The sequence below is a fragment of the Leuciscus leuciscus genome (genome assembly GCF_965113295.1).
Source record: "Leuciscus leuciscus genome assembly, chromosome: 25".
NCBI lineage: Eukaryota > Metazoa > Chordata > Actinopteri > Cypriniformes > Leuciscidae > Leuciscus > Leuciscus leuciscus.
Genome location: NC_138724.1, coordinates 24,747,832 through 24,772,312, shown reverse-complemented (window position 1 = coordinate 24,772,312; position 24,481 = coordinate 24,747,832). Strand labels below are relative to the sequence as shown.

The window sequence follows — 24,481 nt, the reverse complement described above, 5'->3', positions numbered from 1 at the left end:
TCATTCATTTTTCTATCATAAGGACTCTGTCTGATTGCATAATCTTCCTAGCCAGCCATCTGCTTGCGTTCGCTCTTTAAACATTTTGTTCGGGTAATGTTTGTTTTTTTAAACGACATCGATATGAAATAAACAGCGCGTGTCACTGTTGTGCTGGTAAGCATCTTTAAAATAATAACCTTGATTATGCTATCATAACGACGAATCGCAAAATGCAAAAACAAATGCATGATTAAATCCGATAATATTTGCTTTGTCCAACTGCTCGTGTGCGTTTTGTAACGAAGATGCCTTCAATTAAATAGCCTATATAATAACGTTACATAGGCTATCTATTGATGTATTTCCAGATACACAACATAAAGCGGGAAAAAATTTGATTTTTAAATATAATTAACTGTGATATTGTTGATGTTTTAACAGAAGTGAGATTTGTGATATTTCAGTGTTTGTGTTGAATGATTATAAACACCACTGTCCTTGGAATCCTCTTAATGTACGATCTTTATATATTTATACAGAACACGCACTACATAGATTTAATATACATTTAAATTAGGAAAACATGCGACGTTTAACGTTAATTGTAATTATTCCAAGCACAAACCTTTTTAAAATTCATGTAATGTTCCGGTTAAACTCACTTAAATGCTATTATTAAATATATATTATAAAATAACTATTTAAAATATATATTTGAACAAAATATAATATAATTTGTAGTGAAATTACATTATAGTGATTTTTGAATTGAATTATAAAATAATGTATAATAGAACCATTTTCACTAGTGTGATCTTTTTCATGTAATCTCTACACACACACACACACAATAAATAAATAAACTAATATATATATTATAATATAAAATAAAAAAATAATTTTGTCATAGCTTAAGTATTTATATTTATTTGATTTGAATTGATCATATTTTCGAAGTGTATTTATTTAAATTGATAATAATCAGCATAAATCTATTAAGTGTTAATCTAAGTGAAAAATAAATGTAAAAGCATGAACATGGTTTAAAAATGGCTAGCTGTGGAACAAGCAAGATTCAGTTAGTATGAGATATGGTTTACGAATAATAAATTGAATATAGAAACCAGGTTATTGCGCATTTAAAACATATTCAGTGACATTTGTACTATTACATAACTCTCCTTGTTTCATTTATGCATGACTGACAAATTATACATCATGTTAAATTTATTAGCCTAGTTCATTGAAGCTGAAATTCAAATGGATGAAAATGTGGTTTTTTTTAGTGTATGTGAAACCTTTAAAAAAAATTAAAAAAAATTTTTTTTTAATGTGTTAAATAGTCAAACTCTTATTGCCAATGCATATTTAAATTAAAATTGAATTTATATATCCGTTTGATTGTCCTTTTTGTAGTGTGGAGCACCAATCAGCCACAGATTATCATAATGTTGGCCCGTAAAGGCCTTATGCCTGATGGGTTCCTGTTGACACGACTCGCTGAAGACGCCACACAACCCAGTCGCATCCGGCCAAAGTCACAGAGAGCGCGTTTCATCACCAAGAGCGGCTCGTGTAATGTTGCCCACAAGAATATACGAGAACAGGTGCAGATCAACTCTGGTCCAAGCAAATGTTCAAATATTGTTGTATAACATGTTATTACACAACAGATGCAATGATGACTTTATTGCTTCTCAGGGCCGGTTTCTCCAAGATGTGTTCACCACAATGGTGGACCTGAAATGGCAGCATTCCCTCCTCATCTTCACTTCAGCATTCCTCTGCTCTTGGATGCTCTTTGCCATGGTTTGGTGGCTCTTGGCGTTCGCTCACGGTGATCTGGAGCCTCGAGATCCCAACGATCCCGGGCCTGTGCCGTGTGTCACTTCCATTCACTCCTTCACATCTGCTTTTCTCTTCTCCATTGAGGTTCAGGTAACTGACCCATAGCATCTAGAACAGTATCAGCTGAGCTTAGTGCACCTAAATTGAGGTTAAAAGGGTTGTAAGATAACGAAAACTATTATTATGTGTCTGTAATATCAGGTCACTATTGGTTTTGGAGGACGAATGGTGACGGAGGAATGTCCGCTGGCCATCATAGTCCTCATCATCCAGAACATTCTAGGCCTGATCATCAACGCCATCATGCTGGGCTGTGTGTTCATGAAGACGGCTCAAGCCAACCGGCGAGCAGAAACCCTCATCTTCTCACGAAACGCTGTCATTGCCCCGCGCAACGGCAGACCGACGCTTATGTTCCGCGTCGGGGATCTGAGGAAGAGCATGATCATCTCGGCCACCATTCAGCTGCAGGTGACAAACATCTTCTACTCTTTTAAAAATAAAGGTTCTTTATTGGTTTCCATGAAAAACCTTTAACATCTATGAAACATTTCCATTGGACAGAAGGTTCTTTATAGTGGAAAACGGTATTTTAGGTTATTAAAATGTTCTTTTAAGAGCACTGAAAAGTTCTTTGGGGGAACCCAAAATGGTTCTTCTATGGCATCATTTCTGTCCAGAACTTGAATTCCACCTTTTGTCGCTCAGGTGATTCGGCGGACAGTGACAGCGGAGGGTGAGGTGATTCCTGTTTGTCAGCTCGATATCCAGGTGGAAAACCCTCTCAGGAGCAACGGCATATTCCTCGTCTCTCCGCTTATAATCAGTCACACTATTGACAGAGGAAGTCCGCTGTACGAGGTCTCGGCACAGTCGCTGGCTACCGAAGACCTGGAGATTATTGTCATTTTAGAAGGTGAATGGAGTGCATTTATCTTTATTGTAATCTTTTTGATTCACAACCCATTGAGGTTACCATTTTGATGAATCATTGAAGCTTATTTCTAAAGGAACCCCTATTCCAAACTCATTGCCTTGCATTGAATTTGATGAAAAAGAACTTATTTTTTCATTCAATACTAGAAAGTATTGATAAAAATATTTGAATATAATTAAATTTGGACAGTTTTACCCCATATTTAACCCATTCTTTATAAAATAGCTTAAAAAACACACATATAAAATATAGCCACAAATAGATTTTAGTAGTAGTTTTTGATTTATGGTATATTATAAAACTTGAAACCTTTACTACTACCTAAATTAATTATGAAAATGCAAGTATAGATATCAAAACACTAGACTGTGCTGAGAAATTTTCAAATGATAGTTAGCCCATTAACTTTGGCAGCCCTAAAATACTAAAGCTAAAATAAAAACTAAATAAACTGAAACTAGAAAATGCAGAAAAAACTAAAAGGAGCCATAAAAGAGAGGAAACTAACACTAATATGAAACTACACTAAATTGAAAAGACAAAAAATATTTGAATATAATAAAAAATTGGCAGTTTTACCCATATTTATTATTATTTTTTAAAGCTTTTTAGAGTATTGCACCATTAGCTTAGCAACATGCTAATGTCAAATCAATTTCAAGGCAGTCGTTAATGAAATGAAAACTGAATGGAAACATTTTCATAATCAACATTAACTTTGGCGGCCCTAAAATGCTAAAACTAAAATAAAAAACTAAATAAACTGAAACTAGAAAACTCAAATGAGCAATGAAAGAGTGAAAACTAACACTAAATTTAAAAGACAAACTGAAAATAAAATAAAAACTATCTTATAAGGTTGCTGCCTATATAGCTCACTAGTTTTTGAAACGGAGCCAATGTGTCTGTTCTTCCAGGTGTTGTGGAGACCACCGGCATCACAATGCAGGCCCGCACATCCTACACACCGGAGGAGATCTTGTGGGGTCGGCGTTTCGTCTCCATTATGACGGAGGAGGATGGCCGCTACTCGGTCGACTACTCCAAATTTGGGAACACTGTTCCCGTCCGGATGCCGGCCCTCAGTGCCAAGGAGCTGGACCAGACCAGGGGTGTTCAGGACAGCGGACCCCATGAGGGTAAACCTCAGGGCTGGGGGCTGGTGAGGGCGGGACGGGGTGGGTACAGGAGGGGGGGCGGCAGAGCCTGCGATGATGCGGCAGCCAAGCCGTGGTACGTAACGGCGGAGAAAGAGGACGATAAGAAGGGTCAAAAGAAAACGGTGAAACTTGAGGAGATAGGCAGAGAGATTGAAGAAGAGACAATAGAGGACATGAGCGATTAGAGAACAACGAAAACTTTTTTTGTTTTGTTTTTAGACATGGAAGTAGAAGTGATCTAGCAGTTACTGGTGACACTAGTTCAGTTAATAGTCAAGCATATTATAAATAACAAATAAGTCTCAAATAGGTTTTATACTACACATGTTTTGTAAATTGTCAAAACATGGACAACTGAGAATGTCTTGTAGATTCTGTCCTGTACTGCCAGCAATATAATGAATTGTTTTGACAGAAAAATGTAATAGTCAAGGCATGGAGCCTGGTTAGGGTAGACGCCATACATAGTTTGATGAGAATAAAAAAGGGAGGCTGTGGGGCATAGAAGTAGGCCTACAGTAAATACAGTCAATTCAAAACTTCCAGGTTGTGAAAATAAACATTACCAAAGACCTTAAATCACACAGAATGCTTGTTTGTGTTCCACTGTGCTACTATGTAAACATGCGCTGAACTGATGTGTTTGACCGTTGCGTGGACAGCATTTTTAACCGCGAAAACACATGACGTAGGCCAGTAAATTTGAAAAACGCATTTTGTAAAACTTGAACTACTTTTAACTTCACGCTGCGAGCGCAACTGCACTCAAATACATCCATCTAGCGCATATTTACATAGAAAAACAATGGAAAAGCAGTGTAGTGAAATACAAAAACGCATTTGTGTGGCTCAAATGGATTGACAGATTCTTGTTCTATACTCCACAGCTTTGTTTTCATTCATGTCAAATTAAATATGGCATCTACCCCGACTAAAAAATATTGCTGCTGCTGTTGAAGCAAACATGAGGCAGCTGTATATGTTTGTATATTGGGTTTTTATACCATAAACCCTTTTTAAAAAATATACCAGTCCAGTCCTTTGCCTTTTTGTGTTCTCATCTTGTTTTATGAGATGTGATCGTGTTTACGTGACTTTTTTTGTTTTTACTGTGACTGTAAATGTTGACATATTGTGTGTTTACATTGTGTGGCCTTGTGCAATTGTGTGTGAACTAGAGGACCTGATTGAACACATCATGTTAGTGTCCCCCTAAGCTATTTAAATGACCATTAGAGAATACATTCCGTGTTGATTTAACTGTTTATACATAACAGCGGGTTAATTTATTTCATGTATTTCATGTAAGTAATAAAGCAAATGACGTTTTATACATCTGACTGAAGGAGTTTTCTTCACTTTTTTGTGAAAACGTGCGTGTTATATCACAGGATTAGGGATCAACAGCTGGGCAGAGTTTACTTTTAGAGACTTTGCAGCGATTGGTATTCAGAGGGAAGCTGGTCCATCTGCGTTCAGATGGTGGAGATTTTAAAATCAGCTGTTTCAAATCCACTCAGCAGTCTAGCACTGAATACATATATTCCTCTTTTTACTCAGTGTTAAGGTGCGTTCACACCATGCTGTTATTACTGTAACGATTCTGAACTGTAATAAGCCTTCACATGCTTGTAGAAATTAATTACAGACTGATTGGAAAGCATACAGAGCTTTATTTACAGTAATTATGACATGGCGTGAACGCAGCTTTAGGTTGTGAATGAGAATGGCTAGTTGAAGTGGAGCTGTCCGCGGTGCTGAATGGACACTTGAACTGTTGCAGGTTTGAAACTGAACATTTAAGTTGGTCAGGAGTAAGGCAACGCTTAAAACACCCAAACATCAGTAATTCTTTAAAAATGTTTAAAACGTAGAAAATCAGAAAATCTAGTTTTTTTAAATTATTATTTTACTCATGTAAAGGTACCACATACAAAAGGTCATATATGAAAAGATCAAACATTTTACAGCATTATTTTTTTTTTATATATCAGCCAAAATAAAAATAAAAATACAATGGTATTAGAATACAAATATATAAGGTTTATAAGTGGTTAGTAAAAAACGAGCAATCGCTAAATAATGGTATACATAGTAAATATATGGATATCCATAAGAGGTATGGCAACAAAAAAAACTTCTGAAGAAGCTCTATTGTGAAATCATGCAGTGATGCAGCAGGACCAGAGGCCGCTGAGCACCGCTAGCAGGTATAAGAACGACGTGCTTGCAGCGGTCACTGGCCCGCTGTTACACAGGTCAGTGTTGCAACATCTGTAAGTGTATTCTGATATCGACGGGAACTGCTGGGACAGACGAGAGTTTTCACAGTCAGTGTATCGAATGCACCGGCGAATGGTCTTCCCACCTGGAAAATGAGAAATGTCTGAATTAGTGAATAGAATAGAACAGAACAGAACAGAAAAGAAAAGAACAGATAAGAACAGAACAGAACAGAACAGAACAGAACAGAACAGAATAGAACAGAACAGAATAGAATAGAATAGAATAGAATAGAATAGAATAGAATAGAATAGAATAGAATAGAACAGAACAGAACAGAATACACTCTTAAAATTAAAGGTTGCATCTATGGTTTCCTAAAGAACCTTTAACATCCATGGAAAAAGGTATCTTTTTATTTTTAAAATGTTCTTCAAACTAGGAATAAAATATTATTTTAAGAACTGATCATTAAAGCTGTTCTCTGGGAACCCAAAATGATTCGGCATCGCTGTGAAAAACCTTTATTTTTTAAGAGTGTAGAATAGAACAGAACAGAAGTCCACACTTAAAAATGTATGACCGACATTGCTTTAGATAACAAAAGATAAAGCAAATGGTATACTAATTACATTAAAACAGCAAATTTTTCAAGCAAAATATTGTAACGATAGGAAAGCAAGTTAGAATTTAAATGATTAACCTATATATACACTGCACAAAATGATGTAGCCTTTTGGTTAAAATACTCATTTCATGAAGTGAACCACTAACAATCACCTCAACAATAAATTAATAAAATAATTTACCATTAGGGGATTTTAGACAAGTTGAAGGTTATCCTCCCTTTAAGAGGTTATTTGCGATGATTTTTAAGAAGATTCTTTTCAGGAATTCAAGTTCTACTTAAGATTTATCTTTAGAACAGTTTAAGAAATAAAGATAAGAACATTCTTAAGAAAAGGTTTTGTGAATATTAAATATTCTTAACTTTATTAGTTCGATAAGAAGAATACTCAGTGTTTGGAGCATTTCTTCATTTTCTTTCCCTTAAGTATCTCAGTATTTTGATGATTTCATTACTGAGAAATTTAAGGGGCTGTTTACACGACACCGTTTGATACTGTTAACGTCTCTGTGTAAACTACAAAAACACGAATTTGTGAAAACGGTGACATCATGCCCATAAGTACCGGTATTACGTGTTCGGTCTATAGGCTCATGGTGTTTCTTTACAAAGTGACATCGCCATCTACTGGCCTGGCATGAATAATACAGCGTTTTTAGTCGCAGCGTTTTATAGTGCTTGTCTGAAGTTTAAAATCTTTGGTTACCCGTATGCCAATCACATAACGTTTGGTTATGACGTGTGTTATGCGCTGGCTCAGCCGCATCGAATTTCCACTGTAAACACATGTATGATGCGAAAACAAAACCATCGAGCGAAATACCGGAGTGAACATGGCTGTGAACGATTATGTGAAGTAAATCTACGCATCCACGGTACAATCAGCATCTACGTCACGGCTCTCAGCCCGCCCTCTGTTCGTTGATTGGCCGGCTGTTTTGAGGCCGGAGGAAAACTGGGAGATAGGTCGCTATCTCAGTCTGAGTACAGAAGCGAACTGAAATTGAGCGGAAGTACGAAGTCTGACGTAGTCAGGCAAGTCTGGGTCCTATCTGATAATAAAAAAGGGGAAACAAAACTAAATAGCTGTCTAAATATATAAACTCATGACTTTGAGGAACAAGGTGAAGCAATCAAGAAATCCAGATTTGCTTTTACCAAGTAACAGAAGGGTTGGCTGAATTACACATATGAAGAACCAATCATATTGTAGAAAAATTATGTAATGAATCATGTCATCTTTGCAATGCTCCTATTCTATACAAATTGTTGTACTCTCTTTGTCGAGGGGATTCTCTGTAACTGATACGAGGTCCTCCCGACCGTGATTAAAGCATAATCAAAGGCACTATCTGGAATCTGTCTGGTTACTGTAGGTTAGTGGAACACTAGAGACCTTATTCCCAAGTGATAGTGTTCATAAGGGGCGAGACATCGTTCGACTTAGTTGATGTTGATTAGGAGATGTGCTAGAGGATAAACTGGTCAGTAGACGCTTTGGAAGTCCCAGATGAATTTAAGTCAGGTGTGTAGGGGAATTTCTACCACAATGGCCATTTAATAGACTAATTAAGTAATATTAACTAAGTGATTATATTTTAGATTAATTAATAAAGTACAGTTTTAAAAAGTAACTAACTTACTGCTCAACATCATTTGATTAGAACGTATTGCAGAGTGATTAGTGAAGTTAGTTCTTAGAGAATGTCTAGCTGCATGGATGGAAATTACAATGGACACTTACAAAATGGTTTAAAAGGTTAATAGCATTTGTTAACAGTGAACTGGAACAATTTACATTGCAATGGGCAGTGTTGTGCCTGAACGCGTTCATTGAACTCGTTCATATTTTGGGCGAACGTGAACTGAACGTAGGCTACTGTATTACTGCCTGTCCCTGATGAACGTTACTGTGAACTCGTTCATTCTGGTGTCTGTGAACACCACGCTCTCTCAGTTTAACTTCGTTTAATAGAGTCCCAGATTTCTATAGAGCCTTCCAGGCGAAAACACACCGTAAACAGGCCTTAATATGTAGCGGAAAAAACACCCAATCTGGCAACACCAGCCACCAGTGTCTACTGACTCGTTCGATCTCGTTCATCAAAATGAACAAATCTTTTTTCGAGTCATTTCGTTCATTTAAGGGGCTTTACATGTTATACTATTAACTGGCAAATTTCCCGAACACATCCACCTACGCAATCTTGATCATATTCTGAATTAAGAAATCATTATAATGCAGTCAAAAATCGTTTACAGGGAACATAAATAATTACTTTACCTTTCGAGTCTTTCGTTCATTTGTCAAGTGACAGACGCAATGAACGTTCATGAACGACTCATCACTTAAGTTACAAATCAAAACAAAAAGCAGCAAGGAGGCGTCGTATGATCATTTAAACAAGTTTTATGACAAGGTTGGTGAGGATGGGGAAAATCTGACGCATAGCTTCAGTGTTAAAACTGATAAAATAATTGTCTGTGGTTCTATATGGGCTGTGGCAATCATTTTGAAAAATAATATCTCGCAGCAACATGGAAAAAATAACTATGAACTAGTTCATTTTTGGAACTGTGAACTTAGTTCAAAATTTTGAAGTGTGAACTATGAACTGAACTAAACTAGTTCATTTTAAAATTTGTGAACTGGACTTTGAACTAGTTAATGTAGAAAGTGAACTTTCCCAACACTGGCAATGGGGAAAATGTGTTCATTACGTAACACCCCATTGGCCTGATTTTATCAAATGTTGAATATCAATAAAAAAAAAATTCTATAATGTCACTTGTTTGTAGATTGTTTGTTATTTTATATGTAAAGCAAATATATTTTAAGTGACTTAAGTGTACAAGTACATTTTGGATAATATACAAAAAATAATGTAACAATAATAATTGCATTTAAAATTTCTACACTACACTATAAAAAAAAAAAAAAAAAAAAAAAATATATATATATATATATATATATATATATATATATATATATATATATATATATATATATATAAAAAAAGGATATGTACTGCATACTAAAACTTTATCCACCAACCTTTCTCATGAAGATATAAACACGCGTCCTCGTAAGAACAAACTTGCTGCACTGAGCAATGAGCCCCAGAGTAATCCTCACACTTGTAGCATTGAAGAGACGAGCCTGCAGAGGAGAATCGCATTCCATAATGCTTAACGCCTGTTTCGAATAAAAAGCATTGAGGTCATGACCAAAGCCACACAAAACCATCCCGACAATAAGCACCATATGCATTTAACTTACCGAAGCTAAGAGACACACAACAGACCAGCAGAAAAAGTCCAAGAGAGCACTTCATCGTGAGAAAACCTTCCTGACCGAAGAGACTGATAATGAATAACAGTAAACTGAAATTAAACAGAACGAAAACTGGTGGGAATGAAAAGGCAAATCTGCTTTTTTGTGTATTTACTTGTATGGAAGCTATATGAAAAACATCTGCAGCATTAGAATTGTGTTAAATATCACTTACCCTGCTCAAAAGTATTCAGATGTTACAAACGTCCAAGCGTGTGCTTTTCAGTGAACCAAAAGAATTCCTCGTGCCACCTCTTCCCTGCTCGAGCTGTTGCCCAACCTCACCCTGCATGAATGATGTCATTGATGGAGTTTCTCCTAAGATGCCAAGTCAGATTAAACGGTCATGAAAAATTTGACTTGATTTTTAACGGTCATTATTGTTATAATGTCAGTGGTGTTCCTTAGAAAATGTGTAAAATGAGAAACAAAACATGGTTTCAATGTAGTCAGTGAGTTTTTCCTGCTAAAAAAGCTCAAATTCAACACATTCAATTGTTCAGATGTCAGAAATTTGTTCATATCTTAATGCATCTCTAAAATAATTTGCATTTCGCTTATCTAATCTTGCATAGCCAGAAGAGGGTTAAATCTTGACCTAAAATGGAGCACAATCAGAATTTGCCTTTACAAAGATAGTGTACAGAATCTTAAAACAAAAGATCTGGATGTTCTGAACTTTAGTTGAATCTAATCGTCTCTCTATCTGTACAGCGTAACCACTGACCACGGGAATTAAAACCCAATCCTTTCTGCTACGTTTCCCAACGCTGCAGCTGTTGGTAACAATAAGGCCTGTGTCACATTTCCCAGAGCCTTTCTGCAGTCATGGAAGCACTCAATTCAAATGTCATCTCAATGGCGCCCTTATTTTAGTCTGAATCTGAAAAGACACAAAATACAACTGTGAATCTGTATCTGGCGACAGCAGAACAATCGGTGTTAAGTTAATGGATTTGTTGGTATTTAAACAGTGAAGTGGCGCTGTTGGTGTGGTAGCCCACACAAATACTCATGTTGTTGCTTTTTTTCCTACGTTACCGAAGTGAACAGAAAAGTGTCAGAATGGTAATATCAAGGAGAAGGCGTGATGATTGGCTTTTTCCACAATGCCGGAATGGGACTGTGTTTAAAGGACCAAAATCTAGGCACAGATGAACAATGAAGCTGTGGTCAGACAAGCAACAAAGAGCACTTGATCTTTGTTTGGGCTGTGGCGTTCAGTGCAGCATTTTAAATGATGTTTGTGTGTGTGTGTGTGTGTCTGGCTAATCCAGCTCAAAAATGGAAAAAGAGTCAATTTCGGCAAGTGCTTTTCCAGATTTTTTTTCTTTTTTTTTATCCTGTTAAGTTAATTACGCTACATTTTAAATTTGCAAACAAGTTGTTTAAACTGGAAACGTCAAAGCGGATGTTCTTTCACTCTTCCATTTGTCTTCATGTCGACAGACTCAAGTGTCAGAAACTGAGCGCAGATCTGTAAACTGTATCCAGTGTAGACAGCGTCTGTGATTATAATGGGTTCTGTTTGCTTTCGACACGACGTGACACTCAAATATAAGCCGTTAAGCAATGATGTAAAACTATTCGTCAATGTCTTGCTCTGGAGGCAGGCATATGCAAATGTATTTGCCTGTGTGATCATGTCACAGATCTCACAATATCCAAACAAGTCGTTTTTGGAGCTTGATTAAATAAATGCTTTGTTTATAATGAGGAGAACGTTTTAAGCTATGAAACTTGCAGGATGTTTTAATGGTACAAAGACCTCTTATATGTCAAAAGATATGTCAAGGCAAATTCAATTTCTCATGTTATGACCATCTTATCGTACCTTTATCTATGAATAGTGAGACAATTAAGAAACCAGTGAAAAAATGACCATGACAATGAAAATAACATAGAAAACTTTATTAAACCATTATTTGTTGAATATAGATTCCATATGCTGTCATTTTAAGTGGGTTTCTATAATACATGTACACATTCTCTAGGTATACATTTCACATGTAGTTCATATTCTTGAGTTCCAGTGTTATGTTTTCAGAAAGCAAAGTGTGTATGATGTATAAATCCAAGCAAATGACATATTTCTCTGCAAAAAGAAACTGAATGAGAATATAGAGCTACCATTCACTTATTTCAATTCATTCCATTAGAAAATAAACTTGAAATCAGAAGTAACTTTGTTCTTTAGGCCTTAAACCTAATGTCTCCCACATAAAAACAGATCATCAATAATTGTTTGAAAAACATTTCATAATATGGACATTGAACATTATTGTGATTACATGACAAGTAAATCAAGAAGTACAAAATTATGAATCTAGACGTAACATTTACATTTGGTACGCGTAGTATTTGATGAAAGGAAAACTAAACAAAATCAGGCTTGACTTTGGCTCATTTGATCAGAATTCACCATTGAAGACGAGCAAACGCTAGCTTTGACACAGCTACGGCGTATAACTCCCAACACAATAAGAGAAGATTCACTCGATGGCATACCTCACTGTGAGGTAACAGTCTAACATTCAAAAGCATTCACATAACATGCATAAATGAAACAAAACGTTTAGATTTTTGGCAGCGCACTTATTGATCCTTTACACAATCCTATTGCTACTCCAAATGAGTTCAGATGTGGGTATGCTTTGACATCAATTGCTCACTGGGACGAGAAATGCTAACAAAAATGCTAACTACTTTGAAACATAATAGTTATAAACATAATAATCTTTCGCGTAGCACAGTTTTTAAAATGTACATTCATTAAAACAGAATAAAAAAATGGATTTATCAAAATGTTTTCCCTAAAAAACAAGCTTTCTAAAGCTTTAAACATGCTAAATTTTCAGACGTGCAAAATCTAAATCTATTTTAAAATGAAGACAAGCTGTTTTAATTTCTCTAGAAAATTTGATCGATGTAAAACATTGCAGCACATGGAAGGTAGTCAAGTCTTAACTGTGCATGTGCATAGTTAAAGGTTAACGTAACTTTAGAGAACACTGCATTTAACTGCACCATTTCGCACTATAAAGTGAGAGCAATCAATACTATTTAATATAGGTACGTTCACACCATGTCTTAATTACCTATTACGAGATTTCAACTTGTAAAAAGCGTTCACGTCCTCGTAAAGCTCGTCATTACAACTTGTAAGCTGGGAACTCCTACTTGTACCATGTGACCACTGTACTTTAGACATGGCGTGAATGCAGCATATTATACTGCATGTATTTTTTTTGAGATTGATAAATGGAGATATACCACAGATTACAATATTTTCTTAATGGATAATAATGACGCTTTAACAGTTATATGAATAAAACTGACATGATAACTCATGTTTAATTTTAACTACAACATTGCAAATATGACTTTAAAAGCCTTAATTTTAATAATAGATCTCAACTGATCACTTTTTTTTTTGACCTTGAGAAATTACAATTAAAAATAGTTATGAATGAAAAATATGGAAATTTCTAGAACAAAATAAAAAGGGCAAATCCATAGGCATTTTATAAAGCATGCTTGATCACATTGGAAACCTCTAAATTCCAGAGTTTTGCTTAAATTAACATTATAAGTAAGTTTTAAACTTGCTTGTATTTAAGAACATACAATTTAATTGTAAAATATATATTGCACAGGTATAATCGATGGAATTTAGTGGCAAGGCAAGGTACGGCAAAAATAACTAATTAAAAGTCAGTGAAAGAAATATATGCTGCTGACCATAAGACATGCACACTGGTAAATTACATGAATGCACATAATAACAATCAAAAATACAAAAGATTTGTTCTTGTATGACATTAAATCAAAAAGAGATTCTTTCAGGTACTTAAAATTTGCCAAAGGTAAATTGTTGTACAGTGTCGCCTACTAGTGGTGACGTCATGCACAAGCATTTAAATCAGATGAAAAGTATGAAGACAGAGAGTGATCATATTTGGGGCTATTATTACTGAAATATTCATCATTTTAAATTTCCAGTAAACATTTGACTATTTAGGCTGCCTATATGGAGCATTAAAAAGTAAACATATTATATATTTGTTGCTTTGATACAGCATCAGAGAAAAATCGAGTAAAACCGAAATGAAAATTTATCTATATTATAATTTGAACTGGCTTGTAAGGAGACCTGAAGTGGCTGTCTGTAACTGTACATAAAACATGTACCAGAAATCAAACACCAGCACATTACATTTTTTTCTATTGGTAAGGAATTCAAACCTTGCATATTTAGGCTATATACTTTAAATCAGATTGGGTGTAAACTGCACATTACAGGTGCCTGATTGCATAAAGTATTATGGCACATCAACATGTTTTCAAACCATTTTTACATGTAATCTTAAGAGTAATGGTTAACTTAAAGCAGGGCTCCTCAAAACTGTCCTGCAGACTTTAGCTCAAACACATCTACCTGTAATCTTCTAGTAAATCTGAAGACTTTGATAAGCTTGTTCAAGTGTGTTTGATTACGGCTGGAGCTAAACTCTGCAGGGCAGTGGCCCTCCAGGACCGTATTTTGAGGAACCCTGATTTTAAGAGCATCTTAAAAAAAAAATATACAAAAATGTTAGGAATATACTGCATGGCAAAATAGTGGCTATTTCCATTCCAATTAGCGATAACCAGCATAAAGAACATGCTAAAAAATTAAGCACTTTTTGTTAGATAATTTCCATACACACAAGTCTACATACAAATACAGAATGATTGCTTGAAGTTGAATTATATTGCAGACAGAATAATAAAACAGTTTTTCCAGAAAGATTTCAGCTAAATCAGCTTTTGCAAGAAGGTGACATTTTCAGAGATTACAAAAGACTGTAAGGAGGCTTCACTCACCAACGCCTGATGAAATGGTGCTCAGTCGAACATTCACTTAACGGCAACAATCCTCACGACTAGAAAATAGTTTCTCTTTGGAACAAAAACACATATCAACACATCACAACCATTTACATGAACATTTTAAAGTGTTTCATGTGCCTGCGACCTGCAAAGGCATTCATACCGACTCTTAGAGAAGATGCTGATCTAGGCCATTAGCAGCAGGGCCAGTGTCAAACTACTTGGCCAATCACATTATAGTCCCGATCAGCCCTTTTCCAATGAGATGGCTTTTTTGGAATCATGTTGGCTGAGGAATTGGCTCTGATCAGTCAAATATCAGGATAATACTCTGCATTTATATCCATATTGTGCAACACAGACTTTTGTTCGGCGGTGGACATTCTGCTCAGCACCTCTGCTGAGAGTGAATAGCTGTTCCCAGATTTCTCTTCAAACCAGCTGTCCAATGCTCGCTTTCCATCAAAGCTACCAATAGGCGGTCCGTTAATGGCCAAGGTGAGCAGATCATTGATCTGATCCAGAGTCAGTCTGGAACGGCTATTTCGGCGCACTTTTTGCAATGAACCTCTTCCTTTGTCGCAGCAGGTCGTTGACGTTGGCAAGACCCTGACAACCTGCAGGATGTGATTGAGAAGAGGAAAACGTTGCTTGTATCTGAAGATGTGGCTGATTACTTCTTTAAAACCATTCACACTACAATAATCAGCTTTCAGATCCCTCCATTCAACCACAAGACTTCCTCTGGCATCTATTCTTTCTCGAGAGAGTTCGCGTCCGGATGAAGGAAGAGTCTCCAGATGGTCAAAAATGACAAGGATCTCCTCCTCTCCATATGCGCCAAGAACATCCCTGTTAAGAGGCCACGAGGCCAGGTCAAGCACCTGACAAGCCTGGACCACTGTGCGACTGCGTGGATCAAAACGTTGGGCCAGGATGCCTTGACTTCGCTGACAGATCTTCTCTCGAATGGACTGAAACTTGGACTCTGCAACCCGCAAGTTCTTGAGGTCCACACCATTGAAACTCTCTCGAAAGTTGTCTTCAAACTCCTGTAGGTACTCCCCTGGGGAATCCACCAATTGACCAATCTCATGAATGGCATCCTCAATTTTTGCGTCCACCTGTGACGCCAACAAATAGTCCCCCTGAAAGATGAAAGCAAGTCGTGAAAAGACAGCAATGATGTCCAACAGAAAATAGATCAGCTTCATGGACTGATAGTCCAACAGGAACTGTAGAAGAGACAGAGCGATGGCAGCAGCATCACCTCTCTGGGTTTGGCTGCTTATGCTCTTCAAGTGAGCAACCACCTCCAGATAGTCCTTAATTAGGGCATTGAGAACATTAGGTTCTCCTATGATCCATCGAACAGCCCTTATATCCCCAAGAAATTCGGCTTCCTCGGACAGAGTTGGTGCTGTTGACCTTAGCTCAGCCATCATACGTGGAGAATACCGGTAGAAACTAAGCAGTTGCTTTAAATTGTTCTCCAAATCCTCCAAGCAAGACAGCTCCTTACCACTGATGGCATCCAGAACCTCTAAATGGGGGCGATGGATCATCACAGGCAGACACAACAACCAAGGGATTGTCTTTTGTATGGCTATGTAAAGATTTGCCCTCAGACTAGAGGAGATGTTTGAGCCATCTATTCCCAAGCCAACAACCAGCATGTCCTGGAGTCTTAGCCCAAGGACACCAAAGGCACGATCCACGGCCTGAAGGTAGCCTTCCACGTTGCCTCCGCAAAGCCTTTGTAGGGAGAGGAACTCGGTGGCAGGAAGACCATCAGTGGTGGTGAACTGGACGTAAACGGCAACAGTGTCAGCCAGAAGATCGTCATGCTGTCCATCCATGATGATGCTTAAAAAGGGCGAAAGGCGAATCTTCTCAGCCAGATCCTCTTTGAATGCTCGAGCGATGTGTTGGATGAGAATCTGACAGTCATTTTCATTCATGTACTGATCCACCACTTTGAGGTCGCATTTCTTGAGGAGCTCTGCCAAGGGTCGCAGATCAGAAAATGACCGTCCTTCCAAAGCCAGATGGTAGGCAGCGTTGAAAAGTGTTATCATATTACGACACATCTCCTCAGTTTTCTCCGGGTGCATGCGAAGTTTGTAAAGCTGCAAACACTTCTTGTGCAGATTGCTCTGGCTGTGCAGTTTAATGGTGTGGATCTTGAATTGCTTAGAGCCGATTATAAAAGCAGAGGTACGGGAGGACTGGACGGTGTATTGTCTGCACACGTGGCACCACATCTCATTCAGTGTGGGTGAATAACGGAGAAACCAGAACTTCTTCAGCCACTCCTGTTTGAAGCGGCGAATCCGACGACCTGAGCCCACCGAGAGTTTTGAAGACTCATCCGCAGCCACCATGAGGTCAGCAGAAAGAGATTCATCAGCAGAATCAACATCCTGGTCATCCTCTTCAAGCACTGCTGGGATTGGCGTCATGGACTCTACAACAGATGAGCAAACAGAGCATAACATTAAACTGAACACAAATATAACGCAGGATTAAAATTCAATAAACAATTCTTTACTGATTAGATTTGGAGTGAATAGAAGGTTTCAGAGTTTCCATACATATTATAAGCACACCTTCTCAATATAGCTCACATTTATCTCAAGTTCTACATCAACCAATACAGTGAAAACTATTTTTACTTTTAAAATATGATTATAAAAAAAAATTCAATACATTTTTGTTTATGAAAAACAACAAACCAAACACAAGCAGAGAATTAAACTTTAGTGGCAGGTTTCAAAAAGTAAATACAATTATTTTATTAAAACTTTTAATTAGGAGTGCACTTCCATTTGAAACATTTTAACAAATACGGCAATCACACAATCAATGGCAAAAAGTCAAAAAACAACAAAAGAACGCAAACTTTAGTTGATGGATTAAGAGACAAAATGGTCTATACAGACATATATTTTAAAAAACATCAATGTTAAAATTTATTGCAGAAAGGCTCTTATCCATGGTAGTGTTTCATCCCAGCTGAAAACCTACCTCTGAGGTCCTCACTAGGAAGGGGCTCAGATGGTGGTACGGGCTTAATTTCAACATGCCCCTGTCCTCTGAGACGGAGCAGTTCAGCCTCCAGCTCACGGATTCGTCGTTTTAGCCTCACACAGTTCGGGCAGAAAGATGTCGATGGTCCTTCGCCGGTTAGAGTCGCATCTTCTTCCGTGTCTTCCATTTTAATACATTTCGCATCAAAGCCACTCTCGTGGTGATCCATGGGAGCCAATCCAGAGGCAAAGACTGACACTTTACACTCACCGTCAGGCTGGCTGAAAACCTGGCAGACATTTGTTCTTGCTCTTTGAAAAGACAAGGTGCTGTTCAGGGGGTTGTTCTGACTTTGATTCGCCTCCAGAGATGCTTCCAGAACATCTTTGAAAATGAGGTCAATCTTCTTTTTCTTGGCCTGGGGCTGGTTTTCTGCCTCATCACTTCCATGCTTACTTAGGGTCCTTCTACCGTGCATTGCAGATCTCAACACTGGACCTTTGGGCTCATCGTGCTCTTCTAATTTCACTCCTGCAATACAATACCACAATGGTTGATAAGGGAAATGAACACTATCAGCATATAAAAAAAATATATAAAAAAAATAAATACTGTGGTAAAATATAAAACTGGAAAAAAGTATGATGGCTTAACCAGGATGAGTAAAAATATTTTGTATGTAAAATATAATCCCATTTCACTTACCTGTTAAACCATTGCAGGCCCGGAACATCTCGTCTGGGTACTTTTTTTGTTGATCAAAAATGTTCAATATGAAATATTGAACGTATGTATGTAGACCAATATTTTGGTCTGTTCTTCACACAAATCTATCAGAAGACTTGAAATATAGAGCACATTTACGATACTTTTATGATGCCTTTGGATCCCTTTTGAAGCTTGAAACTTCCAGCCCACATTAATTGTTATTGAAAAGTAAAGCACGACCAGTAGAATTCTTTCTCCTTTTTGTATTTCAGAAAAGAATGTCATAAAGGAACAACATAAGATTGTGTACGGTATGTAGTACACATTTTTGGCTGAACTACAGTTTACATTTTTGTGAAATCTTGTGAGTTTTGAGTCTTGTCACCTAACAACACGTTTTATATTGAAAGAACCAAGTATTTTTTTATTTAACCTGCATTCAGCTCTGCACTGTATTAGTAGCCTCTTAAAAAGCATTTGGAGATTCCTTAACCTCTGCCCTAATTCAAAATCCTTACTTTTTTCTCAAGCACCAGCAAGCGATGTCTCACCTGTGTCTAGATTGCGGTCAATGCTGTCCCGAGACACACTCTGCAGTCGCCTCATGTACTCGCTGCTGTACCACACACGAAGTTTCTCGCCCACCGTCAGTCTCTGACACACTCGGAAGTAGATTTGATTGCCATGTTGAAATGCACTCAAGTTCTTTTCACTCTCTTCCGAAGAAATCTGAATAAACCTGAGAGGAATAAACAAAATTAGCACTGAGAACAATCACATGAATACAAATGAAGTGATTAAAAGAACAGCATTTTGAACACTTGGTTACTACAATAGAACAATTTTCTTAGAAATCAAAAAGAAAAGATTTAAAGTGGCATAATATTACCTCATCCAGTTAGCTGTAGTTTCATCACTCCCATCAATGAATTTATATTTGTTGTCCTTATCAACAATCTGTAATAAATACATTTTACATTAAAATAGTTTTTACCTGCATTAAAAATGAATACAAATACATAAAACTATGCTAATTGGTGATTAAACATACAACATAACCTACCATCCAAGAGTATGGCCCTGAAGGTTTATCTGAGGTCATTATTTGGCCTTGATAAGGACCAAACAGCACCCCCTTTGGTATATTTTCATCCATGCAGCAGACATCCACCTTATCACCATCTCGGCGGACCTCGATGCCTGAGGGAACGGTGAGAGCTGCCCGATTTGGCACCCCTGATGCCACAGGAGTGTCCGGCACAAAGACAGGCGGCCCATGGGTAGGGCACTCCTCCAAGAAATACTTCTTGCACTCTTCACAGACTGTATAATGAGCAATTAGTAAAAACAGCATAATTATTTAAAATTCTCATCTGATATCAAATTTCCAAAGACCAACACAATACTTCTATATAAGTTTAAAGGAATAGTTCACAAAAAAAAAAAATATCCCATAATTTACTCCCCCCTCAAGCGAATGTAACTTTCTTCTTTCAGCCAAACACAATCAGCGTTATATTAAATAATATCCTGGCTCTACTCAAGCTTTGTAATAGCATTGAATAGTGCCTGAGTTTTGAAGCCCAAAAAGAGCATCTACTCCAGTGGGTTGATAAATGGCAATAAAACATGGATATTTTTCTTACAAAAACCAGTCGCTTCGTTTCAGAAGGCATTAATTACCCCACTGGAGTCGTATGGATTACTTTAATTAGGGGTGAACGTGCTTTTTCTGGGCTTCAAAAAGCTCTATTCAATGCCATCACAAAGCTGGGAAGAGCCATAATATTATTTAAAGTGCCCCATTATGGATTTTTGAAAATGACCTTTCATGTAGTGTGTAACATGGCTCTCAGTGAATAAAAACATCCTGCAAAGTTTTAAATCTGAAAGTGCACCGTATATAAAGTTATTGTCTTTCAAAAGTAAGAGTCGACTCTTGAGTCAATGAAATGAATCGTTTTTCAAACGAGCCATAGCCTAAGCCGTTTCGTTGTGACGTCAAGACGAAACATTAGCATATTGCCCGCCCACTTATTGTGCACGCAGACACCAGGGAAAACTTGAACCTCAAACCGGCAGCTGATTCCTGTGGATGCTGGATAGTATCATGTCTAACTCACGTTATTACTGTCTTACTGTAATACTTCTGCTAATCAGTTGTGGGCCACTATTACCTAAAACTGTCTCTATTAATGCAGATTGTCTGTCGTTCTCACTACTTTGAGTAAAGATTAAGCATGGAGCAAGATTTGTTTTACCAACGTTTATGTTACATCAGTCATTCACGCTAGACCTCAGCTAACGTATGCACTGTTATTGATACAGTCTCCACATGTTCACCGCAATAAATTAGAAAAATACTGGGTAAATAAATAAGTACAAGTAAAATAATCGGTTTGTTGATGGACATGCACTTGTTAACGCTGATGGTGAGGAATTACAGTTGCAACATCTCATAATGTACCTCAAACTGCGTAGTGTATGACTGAGAAACGTCCTGCTCGAGTCGTCCTTGCGATGGAGGTGTAGGAAGACTCAGGACAGCTGACGTTGATATGGCAAAGGGCGTTTTTGTTTTCGACACGCGCTGTACACGGTAGACCAATCACAACAGACTGAGCTGTCTGGCCAATCAGAGCAGAGTAGCTCGCGGAAAGGAGGGATTTAGAAAGATTGATTCATCTGATGAGTCGTTTGAGAATCATTGAAAATGTGGTGATGTATATTATGAGAAAATTAAACAGTTTTTTTACCTTTGATGCATGTAAACCATAGACTGTAAAAAATATGGACAAAGCGTCTGTGACGTCACCCATAGACTTTCTGAAGAGCGGTTTTGAGGCCGTTTATGGGGGGTATGGGCGGCGCCATATTTCAATACAAATGTTCAGAAAGGATAACTTACAGGTATGATGTGTTGTGTCAGATCATGGCCGAGACGTCAAATTTCAGGAATTCCACTCGGCGCAGCCTATGCTCGTTGTCAGCTGTCAATCAAGCTGTCAATCGCGCCCTTATTTGTCATACATTTTATATCTAAATACGATCTAAACTAATGAGTTAGAAAAAAATTCACCCCCCTCACAGTTGTCAGGCACTCGGAACCTATCGAAAAATACAATAAAAGTCCATGGGACCAACCTGTAAAAACATGGATTTATGCTGTGAAAACGGACATTTTAACATGGGGGTGTATGGACATTTGCTCCCTTTTGGGACCTGCCCCTAGCGGATTTTCGATGTATTGCAGTTTTTCGCACTTCCGGGTAGGCTTCATTTTTCAGATTAGAATGTTGCCGCTTGATGTAAACCTGTTGCCAACTTTAAAATGGCATAATAGGAGCACTTTAATACAACTCAGATTGTGTTTGGCTGAAAGAAGACAGGCATATACACCTAGGAAGGCTTAAGGGTGAGTAAATGATGGGTAAATATTAATTACAATAAATTATACTTACAATAAAAATTGGTACAGTGCTCATGGTCAACTTTTAGTTTTTTGTTTGGCTCTTCAGTTGACTTCTCATTTGAGGCACTAGGGTAAATGGATAGAAAAACAACTTATTACTACAGATTTTCTACTTTTATGCACAGGAATTGCGCTTTAAAAGTTTCCTATTGTTCACACTTTGTAAGACTGACCTGGTGCTGCATTCGACCTCTGCCTCCATGGGAGAATGGTCTGGAATAGCACAGGAATCTGCCATCTGGGCAGGAAGGAGAAACTCCTGTGTGCTCCGTTTCACTTTGACATGTTCTTCTGTTCTGAAATTCATCAGTTAAACTTTTAACTCACATTTTTATGCTGATAATATAATTTGTAATATTTTTTTTTATATATAAAATAATGTATTTAAAAAATAAATACATTTACTAGCCACTAAATCTCAAACTTTGCCAATTGTATATAATTTGTAATCTAAAATCCTGATACTGTGGGAGTAAAAAAAAAAAAAAAAAAGATAAAAGAAGTTTATGCCAATGTTATTACCCAATTACAGTTGGGAACCGTGACGTCCTGCTGGATTTACCTTGTCATCTCATTTGCATTTGTTGGTTATACATGTTAACTTTAAGTTGCTTTCATGAAAACATGCATAACGCGATAACCACAACGCACGCTGAGTAAACTCTTCTGCTGACGTTTCCTTTCCTAAATGTACTTCCAAAATATTTCAGTCAGAGAGCAGCGCTCTGATTGGCCAAACCGGCCATCACTCATAAACTACAAGAGCTGTGTGAGAGAGACGAGTGCAGGAAAACAAATAGGGCAACAATACTCTTTAGAAAGACAAAACTGCTGCAAAGTTGTGTTCTTCTAAACATTGTGAGGTAAACGTTGCACACACGATCAAGCGCGAGTGATGACAATGACGGTACGCAACGCTTCTGCACGCTCGGTCTCCTTTTAGCGACTGGCAATTTGCCTAACGCTTTCGGAAGCCATTTTCATTGGCCACATTGGCTAGTGAGTGTAACTCACCGTCTAGAGAATATACGCAGTGCGTCGTGGGGTCTTTGGTGGTCTTCTTCAGCCGTGGCGCGTCTCGTCTTTGGCCGCTAAGAGAAACGCGGCGGTGACGCAATAGCACGGGGGGATTTCACTAGTCCCGGGCGATGCAAAGTTTATCATCTCCAAATGTTTGTACCACAGTCAGCTGCTTCTCTCTGCTGTGACCACCATCTTTTTATTACAGGAAATGACATGGAAAACGGAAGAAAGCTGCGTTTGTGCAGACCGGGCACGAAATTTCAGGAAAGGGAAAGTTAGATTGTGCGTGAAGTTGTATGAGGCAGCGGTTCACGCGCGTTTCATGTGCGTGCGTTTTCTGAACGCGCCTCCCAAAACAATACGCAACGGTTGCGCGCCGAGTTTTCACCTTTTTTAAAAGATAAAAAAACCTTTCCCTTTTTATTTTAATTATTCAACGTACAGGTCTCTGCAATTCAATCAGTTTAAAATGGCAAAAATAAATTGAATGTTGCAAAAGTAGTAACTACTCATCTATATTTTACTACTGAAATTGCTGCTGTTTTGGTTGATATGAGGTCGCAGCAATGAAGTGGAAGAACTGGAGCAATTTTCATACAATATTCAGCCGGTTAGTCTTGTATTTAATTTGCCATGAATTGCTTCAGGAATATCCTACAGGACTGTAGAGCAGGACATAAGTTTTTACTTTTAGAAGTAAATGTCTTAAGTTACTACAAACTGTGAAGCTGGTGTTTTAAAACAAAGGTTGCTTTATATAACAATTGTGCATTTGGAGGACATCCTTATGGTAGTTGTATACCTTAAAGCGTTAGTTCACCCAAAAATGAAAATTCTGTCATTAATTACTCACCCTCATGTCGTTCCAAACCCGTAAGACTTTCGTTCATCTTCGGAACAAAAATTATCTTTTTGATCAAAATCTGAGAGCTTTCTGTCCCACCATTGACATCCACGCAACTACCACTTTGAAGCTTCAAAAAGTTCATAAAGAGATACTTAAACTAATCCATATGAATCGAGCAGTTTAGTCCTTGAGACACGATTGCTTTATATGATGAACAGATTGAATTTAGGCTTCTATTCACATATAAACATGTAAACGGAAGCTCAAGCATGTTTGCTTGACATGCAAGAACCAATAAGGTTCATTCTCGTGTTGCGCATCACGTTTGAGCTTCCAAAAGAACCAATGAGGTTTGTTCTCACGTGTCAAGCAGGTTCGGTTGAGCTTCTGTTTGTGTTCGCTGATCAATACTTATAT

The 24,481-nt window shown here is 37.6% G+C and overlaps 3 protein-coding genes across 5 annotated transcripts; 1 reads left to right on the top strand and 2 right to left on the bottom strand.

The window, feature by feature from the left end:
* Window positions 1-21: 21 nt before the first annotated feature.
* On the top strand, window positions 22-5,260 carry kcnj11l (potassium inwardly rectifying channel subfamily J member 11, like). Its single transcript, XM_082160593.1, has 6 exons — window positions 22-156; window positions 1,399-1,589; window positions 1,684-1,920; window positions 2,032-2,301; window positions 2,539-2,746; window positions 3,685-5,260. Exons 2-6 carry the CDS (start codon window positions 1,431-1,433, stop codon window positions 4,110-4,112), a joined length of 1,302 nt encoding a protein of 433 aa, XP_082016719.1. The 5' UTR covers window positions 22-156; window positions 1,399-1,430; the 3' UTR covers window positions 4,113-5,260.
* A 481-nt stretch (window positions 5,261-5,741) lies between these two features.
* Window positions 5,742-11,895, bottom strand: cd59b (CD59 molecule (CD59 blood group) b). Its single transcript, XM_082160258.1, has 4 exons — window positions 10,288-11,895; window positions 10,059-10,141; window positions 9,834-9,974; window positions 5,742-6,295 (listed from the first exon to the last, which is right to left on the bottom strand). The coding sequence occupies exons 2-4, from the start codon at window positions 10,111-10,113 to the stop codon at window positions 6,090-6,092; spliced, it is 402 nt and encodes a 133-aa protein (XP_082016384.1). The 5' UTR covers window positions 10,114-10,141; window positions 10,288-11,895; the 3' UTR covers window positions 5,742-6,089.
* A 113-nt stretch (window positions 11,896-12,008) lies between these two features.
* Window positions 12,009-23,546, bottom strand: prdm11 (PR domain containing 11). 3 transcript variants are annotated; one of them, XM_082160248.1, is made up of 8 exons: window positions 23,209-23,543; window positions 22,368-22,485; window positions 22,184-22,260; window positions 19,786-20,045; window positions 19,612-19,679; window positions 19,274-19,461; window positions 18,012-18,545; window positions 12,009-17,451 (listed from the first exon to the last, which is right to left on the bottom strand). In XM_082160248.1, the coding sequence occupies exons 2-8, from the start codon at window positions 22,430-22,432 to the stop codon at window positions 15,296-15,298; spliced, it is 3,348 nt and encodes a 1,115-aa protein (XP_082016374.1). In that variant the 5' UTR covers window positions 22,433-22,485; window positions 23,209-23,543; the 3' UTR covers window positions 12,009-15,295. The 3 variants fall into 3 exon arrangements, with proteins under 3 accessions (XP_082016374.1, XP_082016373.1, XP_082016375.1); XM_082160247.1 differs by having other exon boundaries at window positions 22,368-22,490; window positions 23,209-23,541; XM_082160249.1 differs by lacking the exon at window positions 18,012-18,545 and having other exon boundaries at window positions 22,368-22,490; window positions 23,209-23,546.
* Window positions 23,547-24,481: the final 935 nt, after the last annotated feature.